The 22,216-nt window shown below is 46.5% G+C and overlaps 1 protein-coding gene across 5 annotated transcripts in view; it reads right to left on the bottom strand.

The window, feature by feature from the left end:
- Positions 1-22,216, bottom strand: part of LOC126237031 (protein PALS2) — a 398,888-nt gene that overhangs the window by 223,118 nt on the left and 153,554 nt on the right. For all 5 annotated transcript variants that reach the window (XM_049946786.1, XM_049946789.1, XM_049946788.1 and 2 more), the window contains exon 2: positions 21,284-21,405. In XM_049946786.1, coding sequence (XP_049802743.1) covers positions 21,284-21,405 — 122 coding nt within the window. The remainder of the gene's footprint in view (positions 1-21,283; positions 21,406-22,216) is intronic.

The following is a 22,216-nucleotide window of genomic DNA, read 5'->3' as shown; positions in this document are numbered from 1 at the left end:
CGAGCCGTCGGTGTAAATAAATGTGGCGTCCGTCATTTGTGCACATAGAGCAGCAAATGCCCGACGATAAACAAGTGTAGAGGTACCATCCTTGGGAAATCAACAAAGGTCACGGAGCAGGCAGATCCGGGGACGGAGCCATGGCGGTGCTGTACCCCAAGTTGTCAAGAAGGTTTTAGGAAAGCGGAAGGAAAGAGAATGGAGCAGTTGACGGAAGCGGACTCCCGGGGGTAGTAGGGAGGAGGAGCGGCCTGCATACCCTACATCAAAGGAGGCGTCGAAAAAAAGGTCATGGGCTGGATTAGCAGGCATGGAAGACAGATGGCTAGCATATCGACTCAGAAGGACTGCTCGCCGATTGGACAGCGGAGGTTCAGCAGTCTCAGCATAAAGGCTTTCCACAGGGCTGGTGTAAAAAGCTCCAGACACTAAACGTAATCCACGGTGATGGAGAGAGTCGAGACGCCGAAGAATAGACGGCCGAGCAGAGTAGACTATGCTTCCATAATCCAATTTCGAGCGCACTAAGGCGCGATAGAGGCGGAGAAGGGCCACTCGGTCCGCTCCCCAGGAGGTACCATTCAGGACACGGAGGGTGTTAAGCGATCGCAGACAGCGAGCCGCAAGATAGGAAACGTGGGAGGACCAGCACAGTTTCCTGTCAAACATAAGACCCAAGAATTTAGCGACGTCTGAAAACGGAAGGTTGACAGGACCTAGATGTAAGGAGGGCGGAAGAAACTCCTTACGTCGCCAAAAATTAACACAAACGGTCTTACTGGGAGAGAAACGGAAGCCGGTTTCGATGCTCCAAGAGTGGAGGCGATCGAGACATCCTTGAAGACGTCGTTCAAGAAGGCTGGTCCGTTGAGAGCTGTAGTAGATCGCAAAATCGTCCACAAAGAGGGAGCCCGAGACATCAGGGAGGAGACAATCCCTAATTGGATTTATAGCGATGGCAAACAGTACAACACTCAGCACGGAGCCCTGGGGTACCCCGTTTTCTTGGGAGAAAGTGCGGGAGAGAGTAGTGTTCACCCGCACCCTAAATGTGCGCTCTGCCATAAATTCGCGAAGAAAAAGGGGCAGCCGGCCTCGAAAGCCCCAAGAGAACAGTGTGCGGAGGATGCCTGTCCTCCAACAGGTATCGTATGCTCTCTCCAGATCAAAAAATATTGCTACCGTTTGGCGTTTCTGGAGAAAATTGTTCATGATATAAGTGGAGAGAGCAACAAGATGGTCAACTGCAGAACGATGCTTTCGGAATCCGCATTAGGCAGGTGTTAGAAGACTGCGGGATTCCAGCCACCACGCTAAACGGTAATTCACCATACGCTCCAAAACCTTACAGACACTACTCGTGAGAGAAATGGGGCGATAGCTAGAGGGGAGATGTTTGTCCTTTCCAGGTTTCGGAACAGGAACGACGATAGCTTCCCGCCATCGTCTGGGAAAAGTACTGTCGGTCCAAATTCGATTATAAAGGCGAAGGAGGTAACGCAGACTATGGGTTGATAAATGCAGCAACATTTGGACGTGGATACCATCCGGTCCTGGGGCGGAGGAGCGAGAAGAAGAGAGTGCATGTTGGAGTTCCCGCAACGAGAAAACAGTATTGTAGCTTTCGCGATTTTGAGAGGAGAAAGCAAGAGGTCGCACTTCCGCCGCACGTTTCTTCGGGAGAAACGTTGGCGGGTAATTTTAAGAGCTCGAAATCTCAGCAAAGTGCTGACCCAACGAGTTAGAAATTGCGACGGGGTCCACTAATGTGTCATGCGCGACAGTGAGCCCAGAGACTGGGGAGAAACTAGGCGCGCCTGAGAACCGTCGAAGCCGACTCCAAACTTCCGAGGAGGGAGTGAAGGTGTTAAATGAGCTAATAAAGAATTTCCAGCTTGCCTTCTTGCTATCGCGGATGACACGACGGCATCGCGCTCGCAGCTGCTTATAGCGGATACAGTTGGCCAAAGTAGGATGGTGGCGGAAAACGCGGAGAGCACGTCGCCGCTCACGTAGTGCATCACGGCATGCCTCGTTCCACCAAGGAACTGGGGGGCGCCGGGGCAATTCGGAGGTGCGTGGTATTGAATGTTCCGCAGCTGTAAGAATAACGTCGGTAATATGTGTGACCTCATCGTCGACGCTGGGAAAGTGACGGTCATCGAATGTCGCTAGAGATGAAAAAAGTGTCCAATCGGCTTGGGCAAACTTCCAGCGTCGCGAGCGCATATATGGCTGTTGAGGCTGCAGTCTAAGGACACATGGAAAGTGGTCACTCGAGTGTGTATCATCAAGGGCGAACCATTCGAAGCGCCGAGCTAGCGGAACAGTACCGACCGCAAGGTCCAAATGAGATAAATTTGTCGTGGAGGCAGACAAAAATGTAGGGACCCCAGTGTTGAGGCAAACTAGATCTGCTTGGTGGAAGACGTCTAGCAATAGTGAGCCACGTGGACAAGGATGTGGAGATCCCCAAAGCGGGTGGTGGGCATTGAAGTCCCCAACCAGCAAATATGGGGGTGGAAGCTGACCAAGAAGATGAAGGAGATCAGCTCGTGCCATTGGTGTGGATGATGGAATGTATACAGTACAAAGAGAGAACGTGTATCCGGAAAGGGAAAGACGGACGGCGACAGCTTGGAAGGAAGTGTTTAAATGGATTGGGTGATAATGGAGAGTTTCATGGAGAAGAATCATGAGTCCTCCATGTGCTGGAGTGCCTTCAACAGAGGGGAGATCATATCGGACAGACTGAAAATGAGGGAGAACAAAGCGGTCATGGGGACGCAGCTTTGTTTCCTGAAGACAGAAGATGACCGGCGAGTAGGATTGTAAGAGGATGGACAATTCATCCCGATTGGCTCGAATACCGCGGATATTCCAGTGGATAATGGACATAGGGTGAACAGAAAATGGAGGAATGTGACCAAGGTCGCTGTCAACTCAACGACTGCTCTGAGCTTGCGACCGACAGCATGGAATGGCATTCAGCCGAAGGCAGAAGATCCTGATCCATAGGTTGGTCAGGAGCAGCTCCTGCCACCAGCGACCGGCCGGTTGATCGGCCGCCAGCAGTGCGCCTCGGCGACACAGAAGACGGCCGAGGGCGATTTCCGCCAGGTGGTGCTGTAGATGGGACACGCCTTGGCGGAGAAGGAGAGGAACTGGGTTTCTTTGTAGCCTTCTTGGAAGTATGTTTAGAGGAAGGAGGAACCGATGGTTGGGAAGTTGCTGTACGTAAAAACTCTTCACGAGTATGCTCTTTTTTCGAAGTCTTGGTGTCTGACTTTTGGGCTCGAGATTTAGCAGAACTCGACGAAGGGTGAGCCAGAGAGTGGGCAGGCGAAAGTGGTGAGGTTGAACGTGCGATCTTTGCGCTGGCCGATCTGACGACCGTGGCACTAAAGGTGAGGTCGCAAGTCTGCGTGGCCGCCTCCTTTGTTGGCCGAGGAGAAGCAAGGACAGAGCTGTATTTTCCTTTCTGAGGCACGGTGGGCTGTCGACTGGCGAATAATTTTCGAGCAGCAAATGTCGACACCTTTTCCTTCACCCTAATTTCCTGGATGAGCTTTTCGTCCTTAAAAACGGGACAATCTCGAGAGGAAGCGGCGTGGTCACCCATACAGTTGATGCAGCGAGGGGATGGAGGTGGACAAGCACCCTCATGGGCATCCCTGCCACAAGTAACACATTTGGCCGGATTGGGACAGGACTGGCTGGTGTGATTGAACCGCTGGCACCGATAGCAACGCGTAGGGTTTGGGACGTAAGGGCGAACGGAAATTATCTCATAGCCTGCTTTGATTTTCGATGAGAGTTGAACTTTGTCAAATGTCAAGAAGACAGTGCGGGTTGGAATGATGTTCGTGTCAACCCTTTTCATAACCCTATGAACAGCCGTTACGCCCTGGTCAGACAGGTAGTGCTGAATTTCTTCGTCAGACAGTCCATCGAGGGAGCGAGTATAAACGACTCCACGCGAGGAATTTAAGGTACGGTGCGGTTCCACCCGGACAGGGAAAGTGTGTAGTAGTGAGGTACGCAGCAATTTTTGTGCCTGGAGGGCACTAACTGTTTCTAACAACAGGGTGCCATTCCGTAATCTGGAACAAGACTTTACAGGACCTGCAATTGCGTCGACACCTTTCTGAATAATGAAAGGGTTGACCGTGGAGAAGTCGTGACCTTCGTCAGATCGAGAAACAACAAGGAACTGTGGCAACGATGGAAGAACTGACTGTGGTTGAGACTCAGTGAACTTACGTTTGTGAGCAGACATAGTGGAAGGTGAGGAAACCATTGCGGAAGAATCCCCCATGATTACCGGCGTCTCCGATGGCGCGCTCCTCCCTTGTGGGGGCCCTCTCTGAGGGCACTCCCGCCTTAGGTGATTGTTCACACCTCAGGTCACACCTCCCGACAAACGGACGGAGGGACCAATCGGCACTTTCGGAAGGTATCAGCTCGGGTAATCACCCCTCCCTGGGCCTGGCCGTTACCAGGGGGTACGTACGTGTCCTACCTGTCTACCCGGGGCGGGGAATTACGCGTTACCCCGTCACCGGCTACGCATTGAAGTGCGTGGGTCGGCCTTCAGACACGCACAGGGAGGAAGAAAGAGAAAGGGAAAGGAAAGAAGAGAGGTCTCAAACGCCGCAGCGGAGAAAAGGGTAGAGAGAAGAGGTAAGGAAAAGAGAAGGACAAAGGAAGGATGAAGACTTACAAGCAAGGAAGGCGAAAAATGTGGTACATTTACAAGCGTCCGTCTCTGGACGTAGGCACAAACCAGACCCCCAGAGGGGGAGAAAGGAAAGGAAAGAGCCAGAGGTGAGGGGGGGGGAGGCGAAGAGGGGGGATGGGGAAGGATGCGGAAAGGGAAGGTATGCAGCCCGGAAAGGAAGGAAGGCCACATCAGCTCGGGGTCCCGTGCTCGCTACGCACGTATCCACAAAAGAGTTGTGGATCCCCTGGGGGGGAGTGCATGTAGTGTAATCCAAGTGTTTTCAACTGCCATTCAGACGTATAATAAGCTCACCGACCAACATATTAATCACCGCATAAAAAGAGCACACTGTAAAATTCCTTCCACTCCTTTAGGTAATCTGGTACATCAACTGTACGTAGAATATTTGAACTAAAATCAGTCTTGGTCGCAATTCATTCTTTTATTAACAACGCGTTTAGCTTTCGTGGAGCATCTTCAGATTATCTTAAAATTTTCCTTTCACAAAACAATAAAACGGTTTTGTTACACCGAGCGAGCTGGTGCACTGGTTAGCTCACTGGACTCGCATTCGCGAGGACGACGGTTCAAACCCACGTTCGGCCACTCTAAATTTTTCGTGATTTCCCTAAATTGCTTTGATAGGACACGGCTGATTTACTTCCCCATCTTCCATAATCCGATGCGACGGATGACCTCGCTGTTTGGTCCCCCCCCCCTCCCCCCCCACCCCATCAATCAACCAACCAAGACTTTGCTACACTGAAGTGCAAAGCCGTTTCATTGTTTTTAATATGTTGCAAAAGGAAAATTTTAAGATAATCTGAAGGTGCCCTACGAAGGTAAAACGCGTTTGTTAATAAAAGAATGAGTGCAACCAAGACTGCTTTTAATTCAAAGAGCCGGCCGTTGTGGCCGAGAGGTTCTAGGCGCTTCAGTGCGGAACCGCGCTGCTGCAACGGTCGCAGGATCGAATCCTGCCTCGGGCATGGATGTGTGTAATGTCCTTAGGTTAGTTAGGTTTAAGTAGTTCTAAGTCTAGGGGACTGATGAACCATTTTAATTCAAAGAGCACACTGGTCGATTTGGATCGCGATACAGAACTGGTACCAGACGATCATATCACGTCCCCCGCTGACGTGTCACAGTCGTGAAGTGGTGTTTGTCCGCCAGTCGGTTGCATGGAATGAGCGCAGTAAGACGAATCGTCGTGGAGGCGGAACAGAATACCAGAAGGGAGTTACCGTGTTCGGACGTGTCCAGTACCATGCGATATGTTAGTGTACCAACGCAGACAGTGCAACGTGTCTATAAGAAATTGTCTGCCACTCGCTACTAAAAAACAGAGGTTGCAAAAAGATCCTAACAGACAAGAACTGATGACAAGTGTCACGCCACGTCACTGACAATCGGTTTCAAATCAGACAGTAACTGTAAATATTAGGATTGCGGGTCTATCTCAACCAGTTTCCACCTCAGCACAGTGGATGCAATGAACACAAGGAGTCGGGTATTGCGCAGAAGATCATTGCTAACAATAACACTGCTCGTCTTCAGTGGGGCAAACAAGAAAGATGTTGGACAGCAGTTGACTGGAGACGTGTAGAGTGGAATGCCAATTTGCCATTTTGCTTCTTTTCAAATAACGAAAAGCGTCGAGTGCACCGGCATCTCAATGGAGCGTCTAGCCAGTAGCGTTTTGGGGAATGCAGTTCAGGCTACAGGTTGTTCTATGAGGTTTCGCAGTGGTTTCTCGTATCATGACTACAGCCCAATCAATCAGGTTCTCGTAAACATGAACCACGATGCCTATTTCAACAACGTGTAATCGTTTATTAACTGCGAGGGCATCGCTTCGGGTTTTAATGCCCTATAGGAACTCTGATAGCATCTAAAAATGTTTAAAAATTGTGACAGTAATTTTGACTCAAACAGAATTCATTGTTTCTGATTATTATAGTTAAAAAATGTACAGCCAGTCCCTAATTACACCTTGTTTGCGACAATGCGCATGCGCGACTTTCCGTGTAGGCTACGCCATAGCTTATGGTTATTTAAATACTGGCAACAGCAACGCTTCTTCCCCAGGAGGGAAGATGTAACGTCAGTCCAACAGTCGTTTCTCCATCAACTTTTCAAACGCGGTTCTTTTACAGAATATCCGCATAAATTATTAATTTTATATTACCTACGTTCCCGCTTTTTACTTTTTACTGGTTTCCTTTTTACGTTTCGCGATGGACTTTGACCCTTTTCCTATTTATGGACATTCGTACACTTGCAAGTTAGAAGTTTTAAATGCCTTCATGAGTATGTTTGGAAACGTGCTGTCTCCCGCTTGTAAACAGATCGTTTCTATGGATTGACTGTAAGTAGACACAAACTTAATCGTTTTTATTTTCCATTACCTGCCATTACCAAAATTACAATAAGTTATTTTATACATCTTTTTACACATAAACAGCTGATGATGTAAATATAGTTTCCGAAACAGGATGTTTCTTCGAGTAAAGATTTTTAACTGTCGCAGGAACCCTCCTAGTTCGACATGGAATATTTCGACTGTGGATGCCCTACAGATAAAGATATTTCAACATTATCCGTCATTAAGTGTTGCCTCTTCATTTACATGATGAGAATGCTGCGGATATTCCCGCCTTCTAGGATGACAGGAGTCGTGTTCACAGAGCTGCACCCATAAATTCCTTGCACTTCTTCTGGTCCCCTAACTCACTCGATCTTAATCCTATAGAAAATGCCTGAGACTATTTAGAATATTTAGAACGGTGGGTGAAACGTACCAAGAGACATGCCCGAAATTTGGTATCTCTATGGTATCTAATCAATAACGACCGGCTTTAGCTGGACATGTCATATCTAGAGGATCTTCCTCACGAACTGAGGCCTACAGAGGCACGAGGCGATGTTTCGAGGTCTGTGGCTGACGTCTCCTGCGGTGACTAATTTCTTACCCGATACGCTTTCAGTACAAACCAAGAGAAGAAATTTTCAAGTAAATGTCTCATTTGGTCGTCGGTTTTCTGCATATTGCTGAAACCGTCACTACAGCTAAACTAAGTGATACTTTTCGCTCTGCATGGTAGTATTTGTTCACATTTTCATCCAGCTCTGCTACAGAAGCACTTCCTCACAGTTGCGCTATACGAACAGAGGATTACGATTATGCTTGCTACTTCACTAGAGCAATCTTCTGCTAAAGTCCAAGGGGCGACGCACTCTGCAACGTAAACGCGGTGGGGGTACTTAGAGCTTTTGGCTCTTTGTGGTGGATACAGAGGAGTGGTTACGCTCAGTTATTTTGAACGTTATAGCGCAGCTTAGCTGCTGTTGTCATTACCAGGAAGGGTCGCTGTTAAAAGCTTTCTGCCTGGACTCCGCACCATGTGTCGCCACTGACGCCCTATTACCGCTTTCGCGGTGCTTGAGCTAAGTAACCAGCGCACGAGAGCTCACCATCTGCTTGTACCCGAGGGCACTGTATTCACGTAACTTCTGTTTATTTTCCTTCTTCTCTGAACTCTTAACTCCGGTTTCTTGTGGATCCTCTAGCCCTGTCTTTTCTCCGCAAGGCTTACACAACTTTTTTGAAGAATGATGCCAGCAATGTTCTCTTCTCTTCGAATATTTATGCCAGCAGACCTTGCCGCCACGTCTGATCGATTCTTGGTTCAAGAGGTCACCGACGGTGGTTCAGAAGTAAAATGAGGTGACCTCTCTTCAATGAAATATTTCTCACAGGCAGTAACTTAAAGTCAGTTACAAGTTAGCCCACCCGGCTAGCCGCGCGGTCTAACGTGCTGCTCCCGAGCGGGAAGGCGTGCCGGTCACCGCGCATTAGTGTCGATGTCCGGTGTGCCGGCCAGCCTGTGGATGGTTTTTAAGACGGTTTTTCATCTGTCTCGGCGAATGCGGGCTGGTTACCCTTACTGCGCCTCAGTTACGCTATGTCGGCGATTGCAGCGCAAACACTGTCTACACGTACGCGTACGCCATAACTACTCTACCACGCAAACATCTGGGGTTACACTCGTCTGGTATGAGACGTTCCGGGAGGGGGGGGGGGGGGGGGGGCACTGGGGGCCGAACCGCACAATAACCATGTGTTCGGTGTGGGGCGGCGGTGGGGTGGATGGACTGCTGTGGCCTGTTGTGGGGTTGTGAACCACTGACGGCTACGTAGGGACGAAGCCTCTCCGTCGTTTCTAGGTCCCCAGCTCAACACAGTACAAGTGGCAAATGTTGGCATGCCAGGCTCTCGGCAAACCATGATTTTCTATTTTCAGTGGCTGGGAGATTTGGAGAATATGTTGGCCAGGTCACACTGAACACCCTCTGCATCAAGGTATATCGCGGCAGGACGGGTAAGACGCGATCTTGCGTTATCTTGTTGAAGTATAACGTTACAGAGAGCTCGAAAATATGGCAAAGCCGTTGACCTTAACATGTGATACTGTAGAAATTACTGCCTACGCGAACCAAACTGATGGTATTGTGTATCACATAAGTTCGTATACGTTATTTCTGAAGGTGCCTCGGGATAATATACTGAATGTTTTAGGGTTCACAGTTGACATGACGATCTCACTTTGGCACGAAATATTGCTATGACTGACCTACTCGCTTGCATAAGGCGTTTAGATAGGCAATCAGAAGTGTGAAGATCGGAAGATGTTGACGAGAGTAGTGGGACAAACAGGGTGTCACCCCACTCTCCATTGTTGCCAAATTTATTCAAGATGGCGGCGATGACGTCATACAAGATGGCGGCATGTAGACGTGGCAACAGCGCATGACGTCATCCAAGATGGTGGATTTTGGCGGGAAAATAGGTCAATTGTGCTATTTCCACTAACCTAACCTCAAGAAAAATGGCGGGAAGTTTGAATTTTGGCAGGAAAATAGTCCCATTGTGCTACATCCACTAACCTAAGCCTCCAGAAGAAAAAGTGGCGGGAAGTTTGAATTCCAACAGGATAATGCATACAAAGACAGTACTTGTCTTTATTATTACTATTGATTATCATTCATTAACATTCATTATCATTTATTATCATTTATTATTATCATTTATTATTATTTATTATTATTGACCTGCCTCCACTAGAAATTCCCTCCAAATTCAAATTCCAACATGATAATGGCTGCAAAACCTAACTTTTGTTTATTATTATTCATTATCATTTATTATCATTCATTATCATTCATTATCATCCATTATCATCCATTATCATTTATTATTATTAATTATTATCATTTATTATTATTGACCTGCCTCCACTAGAAAATTCCCTCCAAATTCAAATTCCAACACGATAATGGCTGCAAAACCTTACTTTTGTTTATTATTATTCATTATCATTTATTAACATTCATTATCATTCATTGCCATTTATTATCATTCATTATCATTTATTATCATTCATTATCATTTATTATCAAAGGCCTACCTCCACTAGAAAATTGCGCCAAATTAAAATTCCAACGATATTCTCTCGAAAACTGTACTTCTATGTATTATCGTCATTTATTATTTATTCAAGATATCCGATTTTCTCGGTGAGAAAGCCATTCTCCTTACATCCATAACAAAAATCTATCACAAGTTCAAATCCCCAACACCATAATTGATCACATGTACGAGCTTTCTTCGTCACTTATCTTTTTTCACTGGTAGCCTATCATAATCGCGTCAAATAATAAACTGCACTTATAGTAATGTAATTCACGTCCTTTGATTTTGCAGGGGGGAAGGGACTGAAGACTTCATTTCAAGCAGTACGGTCATCACTTGTTCTCCAACACAGTCAGCACACACATCTTTGATATCGCCTACGCCTGTCACGTGAGGCGGCCGGCCACTAGAGCGGGGGGGGGGGGGGGGGGGGGGGGCGAGCCAGCGATCGCTCCCACGTCGTAAACATGTTTTCACTGGACACGCTGGAACTTGTCGAGTTTGACGTCACAGCGGCCCTTTATCCGCTCACCACATGTATTCGTCGCCTCCACAGGTTTCCCGCCAAAATTGTCTCCCTCGGAGCTGAATCACACAACGGTCGGCCGTTTCCCTGCAACACTTTCGGCGCCACGTTCAAACCTGTCGATGCCAACCACTCACCGTCCACCAGGTGCCCCTGTGCGAGCGAGAACTCGGTGCTACACTTTTGGCAGCAAAGTTTGCTCGACAGTGAATCCGCCATGAGTATATAACAGCACGTTTGGACCGCACTAGAACGCGCGCGTAATAACTGTACAATCGCTGCGCCGCCGCCCCGCTTACGTCACACACCCTCCATACACGCGACGGACATAGCCTTCCGTAAATACCTGGAAAATGACTATTTCAGACATTACGGTCATGCAGGTGTGTTCCAACTGACTTCTCCATGCTCACACAACGAAACTCCAGAGCGCAGCTGACGTATGTGTGGCCGGCTGAGCCCACTCCATCGGCAGCTCCCTGGCTGTCTGATATCAAGCACACCCCCACGGCCAGCGCGCCAGCTAGGCGGCGAGCGGCGCCTCAGGGCCCCGCCACAAACGGTCAGCCGCGCCCGCGAGCACTTAACGCTGGACACGATGGAACCTGTCGACCGCGCGCCGGAGAAAGGATACGTTTGGCGCCAGAGCTTCACCGACAGTGGAATCCACCATGACCGTATAACAGCGCGTTTGCTCGTCGTGAGAACGGTCGCTAATTCAATCTCACCACCCCGCTATATTAAATAATTCAATTTACAATTTCATATACGTATGCAAACGTGTTCCACTCCCTAATTTAAACTACTTTTCGAGGACCAGACAGCCAGAGCGATCGTGACAGCCGACACATGTGAAAGCTGCATTGTTCTTCTCATGTATACCGCCGGCGTCTCAGGTCTGGACCTGCCTTCACGTCTATTCTCAGAATAGCTCATAGCTCGTTGACACACTCGATTAACGCGGCCGGGAAAACATTTACTACTCGCATGCAACCGAGATGGTGACGGAAAACCAATCACTCTGATCTGCGCTGCAGGCGTGTGTAATCATTGAGAACACTATTTTTTTTTTTTGAACAACTTACTTAACCTTACAGTGTATCTATCACCCTATCACAAAACACCAATCCCAGATGTGCCGTGGGCCACGTTGCACAGCCCACAGACACGCACCCAATCATAATTTCAGTACACACTATAGCAAACTGCTACTAAATAATACATCACACAGATGTGTAGATACGCTCAGTTTCGTAAACTATCCTAATAACGCATAGCAGAGCCTGCAGATCCGCTTGCAAAATAACTGAGCAGACGTGCGCAGGTACCCCCACTCTGCACCCTGCCCACAGGATCGTGAAGTCACCCATCCGTCTGATTTCAGACCTCGCACAGCCCCTTCTCGGCTTCCGCAAGCGTGAGTTGGCGCGGTCAACGCGCTCGTCAGCGGTCAAAGCACTCACATACGTCCGTCCAGGACCGCGATCCCGAGCCGTGACCACCGACCGCGGGTGAAAGTCAACTTTATATCAACGTAGCATAATTCCAAAGCGCAGCCTCCATACGCTAGACACATCATAGCAGCACATGTCTTTACCTCCTATGACACTGTAGCACACTGCACATTGCTCCTCACACGACATTACACGACCCTTTAACTAAACATAACTATATATCCGGAGCTGTGCCCGAGAGGCGGATCCACCATACGCAGCATCCGTGATAGGGTTTGCGGGTGGACCAAGCACGCGTTACATCCGGAGAAGTATTCTATGCTCGAAGTTCGGTCCACCAGCCGATGGGACCAGGTCCTGGGAGCCGTCCTTGAGGCGTGCATGTAAATAGAGATGTGGTCAAATCCAAAAAATTACGATTTTTTTTGCTGCCGAAAATTAATTGGAACATTCCTTTTTAATGTAAACTTTGAATTATTGTTCTACTCGCCCTAGAAGTGGAGTTATTACCATTTTCCCCCACGCCTGCAGAGGTTCTGATTATGATGCCACGTTTTAGTAACCGTGTATATAAGAAGAGGAAGAACGTAGGGAAAAGAAAATTAACACTAATACCAAGTTGCGATACTACAATTACTGAAACAGTGCCTTCTGCTAGGCAACACATGGCCGGCCATAGCCCTGTGACATCCTCTAGCAAGAAGCTGACTGGTGGAAGTGACAGATTTCGTGAATATGTTAGTGACACTGTACGAGCACTAAGAAATACACTCCTGGAAATGGAAAAAAGAACACATTGACACCGGTGTGTCAAACCCACCATACTTGCTCCGGACACTGCGAGAGGGCTGTACAAGCAATGATCACACGCACGGCACAGCGGACACACCAGGAACCACGGTGTTGGCCGTCGAATGGCGCTAGCTGCGCAGCATTTGTGCACCGCCGCCGTCAGTGTCAGCCAGTTTGCCGTGGCATACGGAGCTCCATCGCAGTCTTTAACACTGGTAGCATGCCGCGACAGCGTGGACGTGAACCGTATGTGCAGTTGACGGACTTTGAGCGAGGGCGTATAGTGGGCATGCGGGAGGCCGGGTGGACGTACCGCCGAATTGCTCAACACGTGGGGCGTGAGGTCTCCACAGTACATCGATGTTGTCGCCAGTGGTCGGCGGAAGGTGCACGTGCCCGTCGACCTGGGACCGGACCGCAGCGACGCACGGATGCACGCCAAGACCGTAGGATCCTACGCAGTGCCGTAGGGGACCGCACCGCCACTTCCCAGCAAATTAGGGACACTGTTGCTCCTGGGGTATCGGCGAGGACCATTCGCAACCGTCTCCATGAAGCTGGGCTACGGTCCCGCACACCGTTAGGCCGTCTTCCGCTCACGCCCCAACATCGTGCAGCCCGCCTCCAGTGGTGTCGCGACAGGCGTCAATGGAGGGACGAATGGAGACGTGTCGTCTTCAGCGATGAGAATCGCTTCTGCCTTGGTGCCAATGATGGTCGTATGCGTGTTTGGCGCCGTGCAAGTGAGCGCCACAATCAGGACTGCATACGACCGAGGCACACAGGGCCCACACCCGGCATCATGGTGTGGGGAGCGATCTCCTACACTGGCCGTACACCACTGGTGATCGTCGAGGGGACACTGAATAGTGCACGGTACATCCAAACCGTCATCGAACCCATCGTTCTACCATTCCTAGACCGGCAAGGGAACTTGCTGTTCCAACAGGACAATGCACGTCCGCATGTATCCCGTGCCACCCAACGTGCTCTAGAAGGTGTAAGTCAACTACCCTGGCCAGCAAGATCTCCGGATCTGTCCCCCATTGAGCATGTTTGGGACTGGATGAAGCGTCGTCTCACGCGGTCTGCACGTCCAGCACGAACGCTGGTCCAACTGAGGCGCCAGGTGGAAATGGCATGGCAAGCCGTTCCACAGGACTACATCCAGCATCTCTACGATCGTCTCCATGGGAGAATAGCAGCCTGCATTGCTGCGAAAGGTGGATATACACTGTACTAGTGCCGACATTGTGCATGCTCTGTTGCCTGTGTCTATGTGCCTGTGGTTCTGTCAGTGTGATCATGTGATGTATCTGACCCCAGGAATGTGTCAATAAAGTTTCCCCTTCCTGGGACAATGAATTCACGGTGTTCTTATTTCAATTTCCAGGAGTGTATATGCAATAAAACCAATTTTTCATGACTTAGCACAGCCAAAATTGTTACACAAATGTCTACACGGAAAGACGCAGAATCCTAATGAGAGTGTAAACAATTTGATTTGGAAAGTGATTCCTAAAAGGGTGTTTGGAAGCATAAAAACACTGAACTTTGGCATTTATGATGCAATAGCAACCTACAACCAAGGGAACAGTGTGAGGTGTGAAGTTCTGAAGGCATTAGGATTTACAGCTGGGGTGAACACTGTACGAGCACTAAGAAATATTGACAGAGAAAGGATAAGAGGAGCAGAAAGAAGAGAAAGGCATATGAAGTATGATGGAACAACAGGCCAGAAAAGAAGACAGAAGAGGAAGCTTTTGGAGGATGAAGAAGAAGACCCTTATAATCCATCCTATAGTGCTGGAATGTATTGAGAAACTTTGATAGCCATTTCCCGTAAATTAGAATTTTTCGAATATAAGGAACATTTTCTCAAAATCCACTCAAGCTAGAGAGATGAAATTTTTATACAGCACTCCTAGTGGTCAAACTTACATAGTAACAAAGCCATTTGGCAATATGTTCAGTAGTTTCATTTCAGTTTAATTATAAAGCAATTATTTGTAAAAAAAATATGGGTAATTAATAAAAAAATAATTGGAAGGAAACTAGAAAAGATGCTCCAAAATCCCTCTGTCATAACTGCAATACTAAACCACTCTATATGTAAAAAAAAATTCAAATTTTTCTATTTGGTAGTTTATTCATAAATGTTCCTCAAACTTAGTGATTTTAACATGGGCAGCATAGGCACCTCCGGCTCCCCTTAAAAAGAATAAAACACGTCATTTTGGTTCGGAAAATAGATATAAAAGAAGTAAACTTCTCCCCAGATAAGAAAGTTAGAGTGTCCTGAGATATACGGATATGGAAACTTGCGGACACAACCGGTCCACGAAACAATTTACCCGGTCTGAAGTGATGATTACCGTGTCCCTTTACCAGCCTCTCGGCCGCTGGACAAAAATAGTTGTTACTCATTGGCAGTTATCTCAAACTGCTCTCTTTTCTACTACGTTAGATATATCGAGAGAATCAATTCCATTGCGAAATTTCTACCAGAAATGACAGTGATGTTCAACATAAATTATTCAAATAACAGTTAATGTTTGCTAGTCTATAAACAAGCAGAAAGCGTTGTTCAGGATATACGTGAAATAGCAATATATGCATCCATTCATGTCAACGTACCGCATATTTAAAATAAAAGAAAAACTCAGTTCCTCAGATTGAATTTTTTGAATACTGTTGCAATACAAAATTCTTAAGCAGCCTAAGTCTAAACAATAATAATTATATTTAACATTTTGCAATCTGGTTAATAGATGATTCTCAGTGTCATTGGTTTCATTTTAAGCATTAAATCACAGCAGCATTCCATAACGTAACTGCAGAAAACAGCTCCTACTTCTAATAGTAACTAAATCGTTTTTATATAGTAGCTCGCAGTCTCTAAAATGCACGTCAGTCACACGAAATTATCACAAGTGATTAAGAAATCTGGACCTCCAGATGTAGCAATAGTTAGGTAGAGGTAAAAATCTAAATCTGTATATATTTGAGACCTTTCTCCCTTTTTTTTATATTTGTATATTACCCTACAGTAGCATTGATCTTCACGCCATACGAAGTAATAATCGCAAAAAAAAAAAAAATTCTTTGCTTTTCTTTACTTAACTACATACAAAAACAAACACATTGTGTTTGCATGAGGCTGATTTTCAAAACAATTCAATTATAAATCGGAAACACTAAAGAACATCAAGAGGAGCTTCACACCTTAGTTAAATGAGTATCTCAAAGCCAGGCTAAGCATTTCCCCACGAAGCTCTACAACAAATTCAAGAATATACAAAATAAAAATTTTACCCACGGAAGATGACACATAGGTGTCGAAACATGTCCGAGTAAATACAAAAAAAAATCGTGTTTGCACAAGGCTGAATTTTAAAACAATCCAATTTTAAATCGTAAACACGGAAGAACATCAAGAGTAGCTTCAAACCTTAGTAAAATGAGTTTACTTAACTAAAAACGTTATTGCGCGGCAGACACAATTGCTCTCCTGGTTTTCATGACAACTATAATGCTGGCGTTCGCTGATGTTACTACACTAAACACCAGTCAAATTATCTTCGTGTCTCCAGAAATTTCGGTTATTCCTAACATTTTCTGCAACTGCAACTTTCCCGTTAGTAACCATGTTTTCTTTCTCTATTCTATCCCGTGACATCATTAATAATTGTTCAAAAACTGCTATACACACCGGATTTCAGTGAGCAAATTAACATGGAACATGTCTTTCTTTTTCCTCAACCACTCACGTATCCAGTTCTTATCTTTTGTTATTACTGGGCAGTCATCTACACTATTAATAAATCTGCGAAAGTGTTGTGTAAGTCTGTTTGAACATGCTTCTCCAAAAATACTTGACGAATTTTCATGGAGTTTCGCAGGTAACTTGAGTATAGCTTGGTGCACCGTATAGGCATAATTTCATTATAACTGGATCACGGGAAAAAAAGATATCATGATTTAATGTTTCATCTAAAAGCGTCATATCTTTCTGTCTGAATACGATCATCTCTTTCACGGGGTTTTCACAGGTAACTTGAGTATAGCTTGGGGAATCATATAACATCGTAATTAAAAAATTAATCCATACTATAATTATACATGCGAAAGGAACTCTGTGTATTACGTTTTCACAACTAACCCACTTTCGACGAAATTTGGGATGGAGATAACTTGAACCCCGAGTAAGAACATAAGCCATTTTAGAAAGTGTAGTCAAGAAGCTTATTGATTTGAAGAATATCACACGAATTAGGGAACAATATTAACTCTTTGAAAAAGGTATATACTCATTGACTTTCGGTGTTTATCATATTTGTGAAAATGCTTTTATTGGTTGAGTGCTACGTGATATGATTCAAAGTAATGAATACAATGTTTATTTCAATCTTCAACGTGTTTAATCCATACTTCCTCACTATTTGTCGCAAAATGTATACGTTGTACAACGTACAGCTAAAACTGTGTGCCGGATCGAGACTCGAACTCGGGACCTTTGCCTTTCGCGGGCAAGTGCTCTACCAACTGAGCTACCCAAGCACGACTCACGCCCCGTCCTCACAGCTTTACACCTGCCAGTACCTCGTCTCCTACCTTCCAAACTTTACAGAAGCTCTCCTGCGAACCATGCAGAACTAACACTCCTGAAAGAAAGGATATTGCGGAGACATGGCTTAGCCACAGCCTGAGGGATGTTTCCAGAATGAGATTTTCACTCTGCAGCGGAGTGTGCGCTGATATGAAACTTCTTGGCAGATTAAAACTGTGAGCTGGACCGAGACTCGAACTCGGGACCTTCGAGTCTCGGTCCGGCACACAGTTGTAATCTGGCAGGAAGTTTCATATCAGCGCACACTCCGCTGCAGAGTGAAAATCTCATTCTGAATGTACAGCTACTTCAATAGCACAAAGCAGATACATAGATGCGCGCTCCTGCCAATGCTCCATTGTACGCACTGTTCGGCAGCGGTGCTGTGCACTCCGATGCATCGTGCACTGAAACAGCTTCAGGTGGTGGGACAAGCGGACGCACATCACGAGCTATGCTTACCAGAACAGGCAGGCACGTGAGGGCAGCTGATGATATTGCACATACAGCAGCTTACTTACTCCCCACCACTCACCATAACAAATGTGCTGATATGCGAGTACAGCTATGTATAACAGCTAGTAGTTAATATAATAGCAACAAATGCTTAATCATTCTTCGATATCTGGGCTTCTTGAAATCGTGTTGCCTCATGAAAATACTGACATAACTATTCCTTCTGTGATGGTGGCTTCAACATAAAGAACTGACAACATAGTACTGTTAATAAATAATGAACATGTGGAGGTCCCTCATGTTCTGTCGATGTTAAGCAAGATCCAGACACGACGGTTTGGCAGCGGAGATTAAATCTCCGGCAAACCCTGCTATTTGCATTGCTCCAAGTCTGCATTTCACCAGCATTCGTTTGAACATCACAGCATTTTATTAGGCATGGTATTGTTGGAAGTAGCATTCCACTGCCTTCCTGTGATCTTTGAAGTGATTTACCTAAGCCGGTTGTAAGGGACTTTCAGTTTAACGTGGTATCAAAAGCAAGACAGAACTTGATATTTTTCACTTGTCAGAGGTAAAGAACTGATATGTGACAAACGTTCTGCCATTGTTTTGGAAAGACACACTGATGTTGTTTCTAGAGTCGTATCGTGGGAGCCATCTGGACTGACTTGCAGATCACCTCTGGTAGATTCACAGAGCTCTGACAGCACACCAATATGTCCTCATGTGTTATCTCCTATAAGGCGATCTACAGGCACCATCTGTCAACAGGGCAACGCCCGTCCTCGCACGGCACATGTCTCTATGGACTAGCTGGATGCTGTTGAGATACTCCCTTGGCCAGCAAGATCCTCCAGTCCATCCCCGATGGAAGTTGTGTACGACTAACTCAGGTGTCTAATGCAATAGTCAGGACATCAAGGTCCCATTAAAACAGCTACTTCTATATCTACATCTACATACATACTCCGCAATCCACCATACGGTGCGTGGCGGAGGGTACCTCGTACCACAACTAGCATCTTCTCTCCCTGTTCCACTCCCAAACAGAACGAGGGAAAAATGACTGCCTATATGCCTCTGTACGAGCCCTAATCTCTTTTATCTTATCTTTGTGGTCTTTCCGCGAAATGTAAGTTGGCGGCAGTAAAATTGTACCGCAGTCAGCCTCAAATACTGGTTCTCTAAATTTCCTCAGTAGCGATTCACGAAAAGAATGCCTAGTTTCCTCTAGAGACTCCCACCCGAGTTCCTGAAGCATTCCGTAACACTCGCGTGATGATCAAACCTACCAGTAACAAATCTAGCAGCCCGCCTCTCAATTACTTCTATGTCCTCCCTCAATCCGACCTGATAGGGATCCCAAACGCTCGAGCAGTAATCAAGAATAGGTCGTATTAGTGTTTTATAAGCGGTCTCCTTTACAGATGAACCACATCTTCCCAAAATTCTACCAATGAACCGAAGACGACTATCCGCCTTCCCCACAACTACCATTACATGCTTGTCCCACTTCATATCGCTCTGCATTGTTACGCCCAAATACTTAATCGACGTGACTGTGTAAAGCGCTGCACTACTAATGGAGTATTCAGACATTACAGGATTCTTTTTCCTATTCATCTGCATTAATTTACATTTATCTATATTTAGAGCTAGCTGCCATTCTTTACACCGATCACAAATCCTGTCCAAGTCATCTTGTATCCTCCTACAGTCACTCAACGACGACACCTTCCCGTACACCACAGCATCATCAGGAAACAGCCGCACATTGCTATCCACCCTATCCAAAAGATCATTTATGTAGATAGAAAACAACAGCGGACCTACCACACTTCCCTGGGGCACTACAGATGATACCCTCACCTCCGATGAACGCTCACCATCGAGGACAACGTACTGGGTTCTTTTACTTAAGAAGTCTTCGAGCCACTCACATACTTGGGAACTAATCCCATATGCTCGTACGTTAGTTAGGAGTCTGCAGTGGGGCACCGAGTCAAACGCTTTCCGGAAGTCAAGGAATATGGCATCCGTCTGATACCCTTCATCCATGGTTCGCAAGATATCATGTGAAGAAAGGGCGAGTTGCGTTTCGCAGGGGCGATGCTTTCTAAAGCCGTGCTGATGCATGGACAGCAACTTCTCTATTTCAAGGAAATTCATTATATTCGAACTGAGAATATGTTCGAAATCCTGCAACAAACTGATGTTAGGGATATTGGTCTGTAAGTTTGAGGATCCGTCCTTCTACCTTTCTTATACACAGGCGTCACATGTGCTTTTTTCCAGTCGCTCGGGACTTTACGTTGGGCAAGAGATTCACGATAAATGCAAGCTAAGTAAGGAGCCAATGCAGTAGATTACTCTCTGTAAAACCGAGCGAGGTGGCGCAGTGGTTAGATACTGGACTCGCATTCGGGAGGACGACGGTTCAATCCCGCGCCCGGCCATCCTGATTTAGGTTTTCCGTGATTTCCCTAAATCACTCCAGGCAAATGCCGGGATGGTTCCTCTGAAAGGGCACGGCCGACTTCCTTCCCCATCCTTCCCTAATCCGATGAGACCGATGACCACGCTGTCTGGTCTCCTTCCCCAAAACCAACCAACCAACTCTCTGTAAAACTGAATTGGAATCCCATCAGAACCTGGTGATTTATTTATTTTCAACCCATTCAGCAGCTTCAGAATCCCAGGGATGTCTATCACTGTGTCTTCCATACGGGAATCTGTATGAGACTCAAACGGCGGTATGTTTGTGCGATCCTCCTGCGCGAAAGATTTCACAAATTTAAAATTTCAGCTTTCGTTTTGCTGTCTTCCGTTGCCAGGCCAGACTGATTAGTGAGTGACTGGATGGAAGCCCTCGACCCGCTTATCGATTTTACGTAAGACCAGAATTTCCTTGGGTTTTCAGCAAGATCTTTTGCTAAGGTATGACGGTGGTAATGGTTGAATGCTTCGCGCATCGCTCTTTGTACAGTAGCACGAATCTCTACTAATTTTTGCCTGTCCTCATTCTCCCGATCTTTCTTGTACCGCCCACGTTCCACTTATAGGTGCCTGTTACACGTAGTTAGCACATTTTAAAGCCGTAACACTAAATGACAACTTGTTTCGTTGATTCCAGTTGAACGACCGATTTTCTGCGGTAGTGACCAAAGGCTCGTCAACATACGTGAGGAAACACATGACGCGCGCAATAAAACCTAGGAAGAGGCACAAAGAGGAGAGTGTGACTCACCTTGACGAGGGAGCGCATGACGGGGCTGTCCATGAGACCCTTGAGGAAGATGAGGTCGGTGTCATTGGCACCGACGCGGCCGTTGAGCTCCTCGATGTTGTCCCGCACGTGCTGGAAGGCCGCTGCAACAAGAGGGGAGGGCAACGTTACAGCAGCGGCCGAGTAGCGCCGCGTCCCACTTGGCAAGAGATCAGAGGGACTGCGTTACTGCTACGATTCTACTTATGATCTAAATTATCTAGCAATTCGCTTTAAAGTTAATTATACATCCAGCTGCCCGTCTAACCGGAACACCGTGTATCGGCGAGACATCACTTTTCTGTTGTTTTGCCAACGCCTAATGTTGATCCGGGCTGTAACTTAAAGCGCAGCGTAGCCAGGTAGGTGAGCCAGATGTGTACCTGGAATACCGGTCCGGTCAAGAATGTCGTTCTTAAGCGTTTTTATGCACTAATCTATGAAAATATTGTAGTACTCCATACCCAGTTCAAAAAAACGGCATTCAAATAGTGTTAATACAGGTAAGAGAAAAGCAACGTTAACACGATTCACAACACAATATACACACATCAAATAAATCAGCAATTGCGAATAGGGACCACCATCAGGTGTAGAATGGAATGACGGCAGTGAAAATTTGTACCGGATCGGGACTCGAACCCGGATTTCCCGATTATAGCGAGCGGTCGCCTTACCATTTTTTATCCATTTTTTTAATTCCAGAAAAACAGTAAGAAAAGTAGCTAGCTTACAATGAAATGACATAAATAAGGTGACAGATAATTGCACTCATAAATTACAGCATTCATAGAATGAGGAATGATATTCAGTCTTAAACAGTAGCACACATTTAGCACCTTCACTGTCACCTTCAACTGATGGCAGTTCAGCCTGCACATTTTCTTCTTCTGCAGCCTGAGGTTCCTCATCATC

Source organism: Schistocerca nitens, chromosome 2 (assembly GCF_023898315.1).
Source record: "Schistocerca nitens isolate TAMUIC-IGC-003100 chromosome 2, iqSchNite1.1, whole genome shotgun sequence".
NCBI lineage: Eukaryota > Metazoa > Arthropoda > Insecta > Orthoptera > Acrididae > Schistocerca > Schistocerca nitens.
This window is presented reverse-complemented; position numbering and strand designations above follow the sequence as displayed.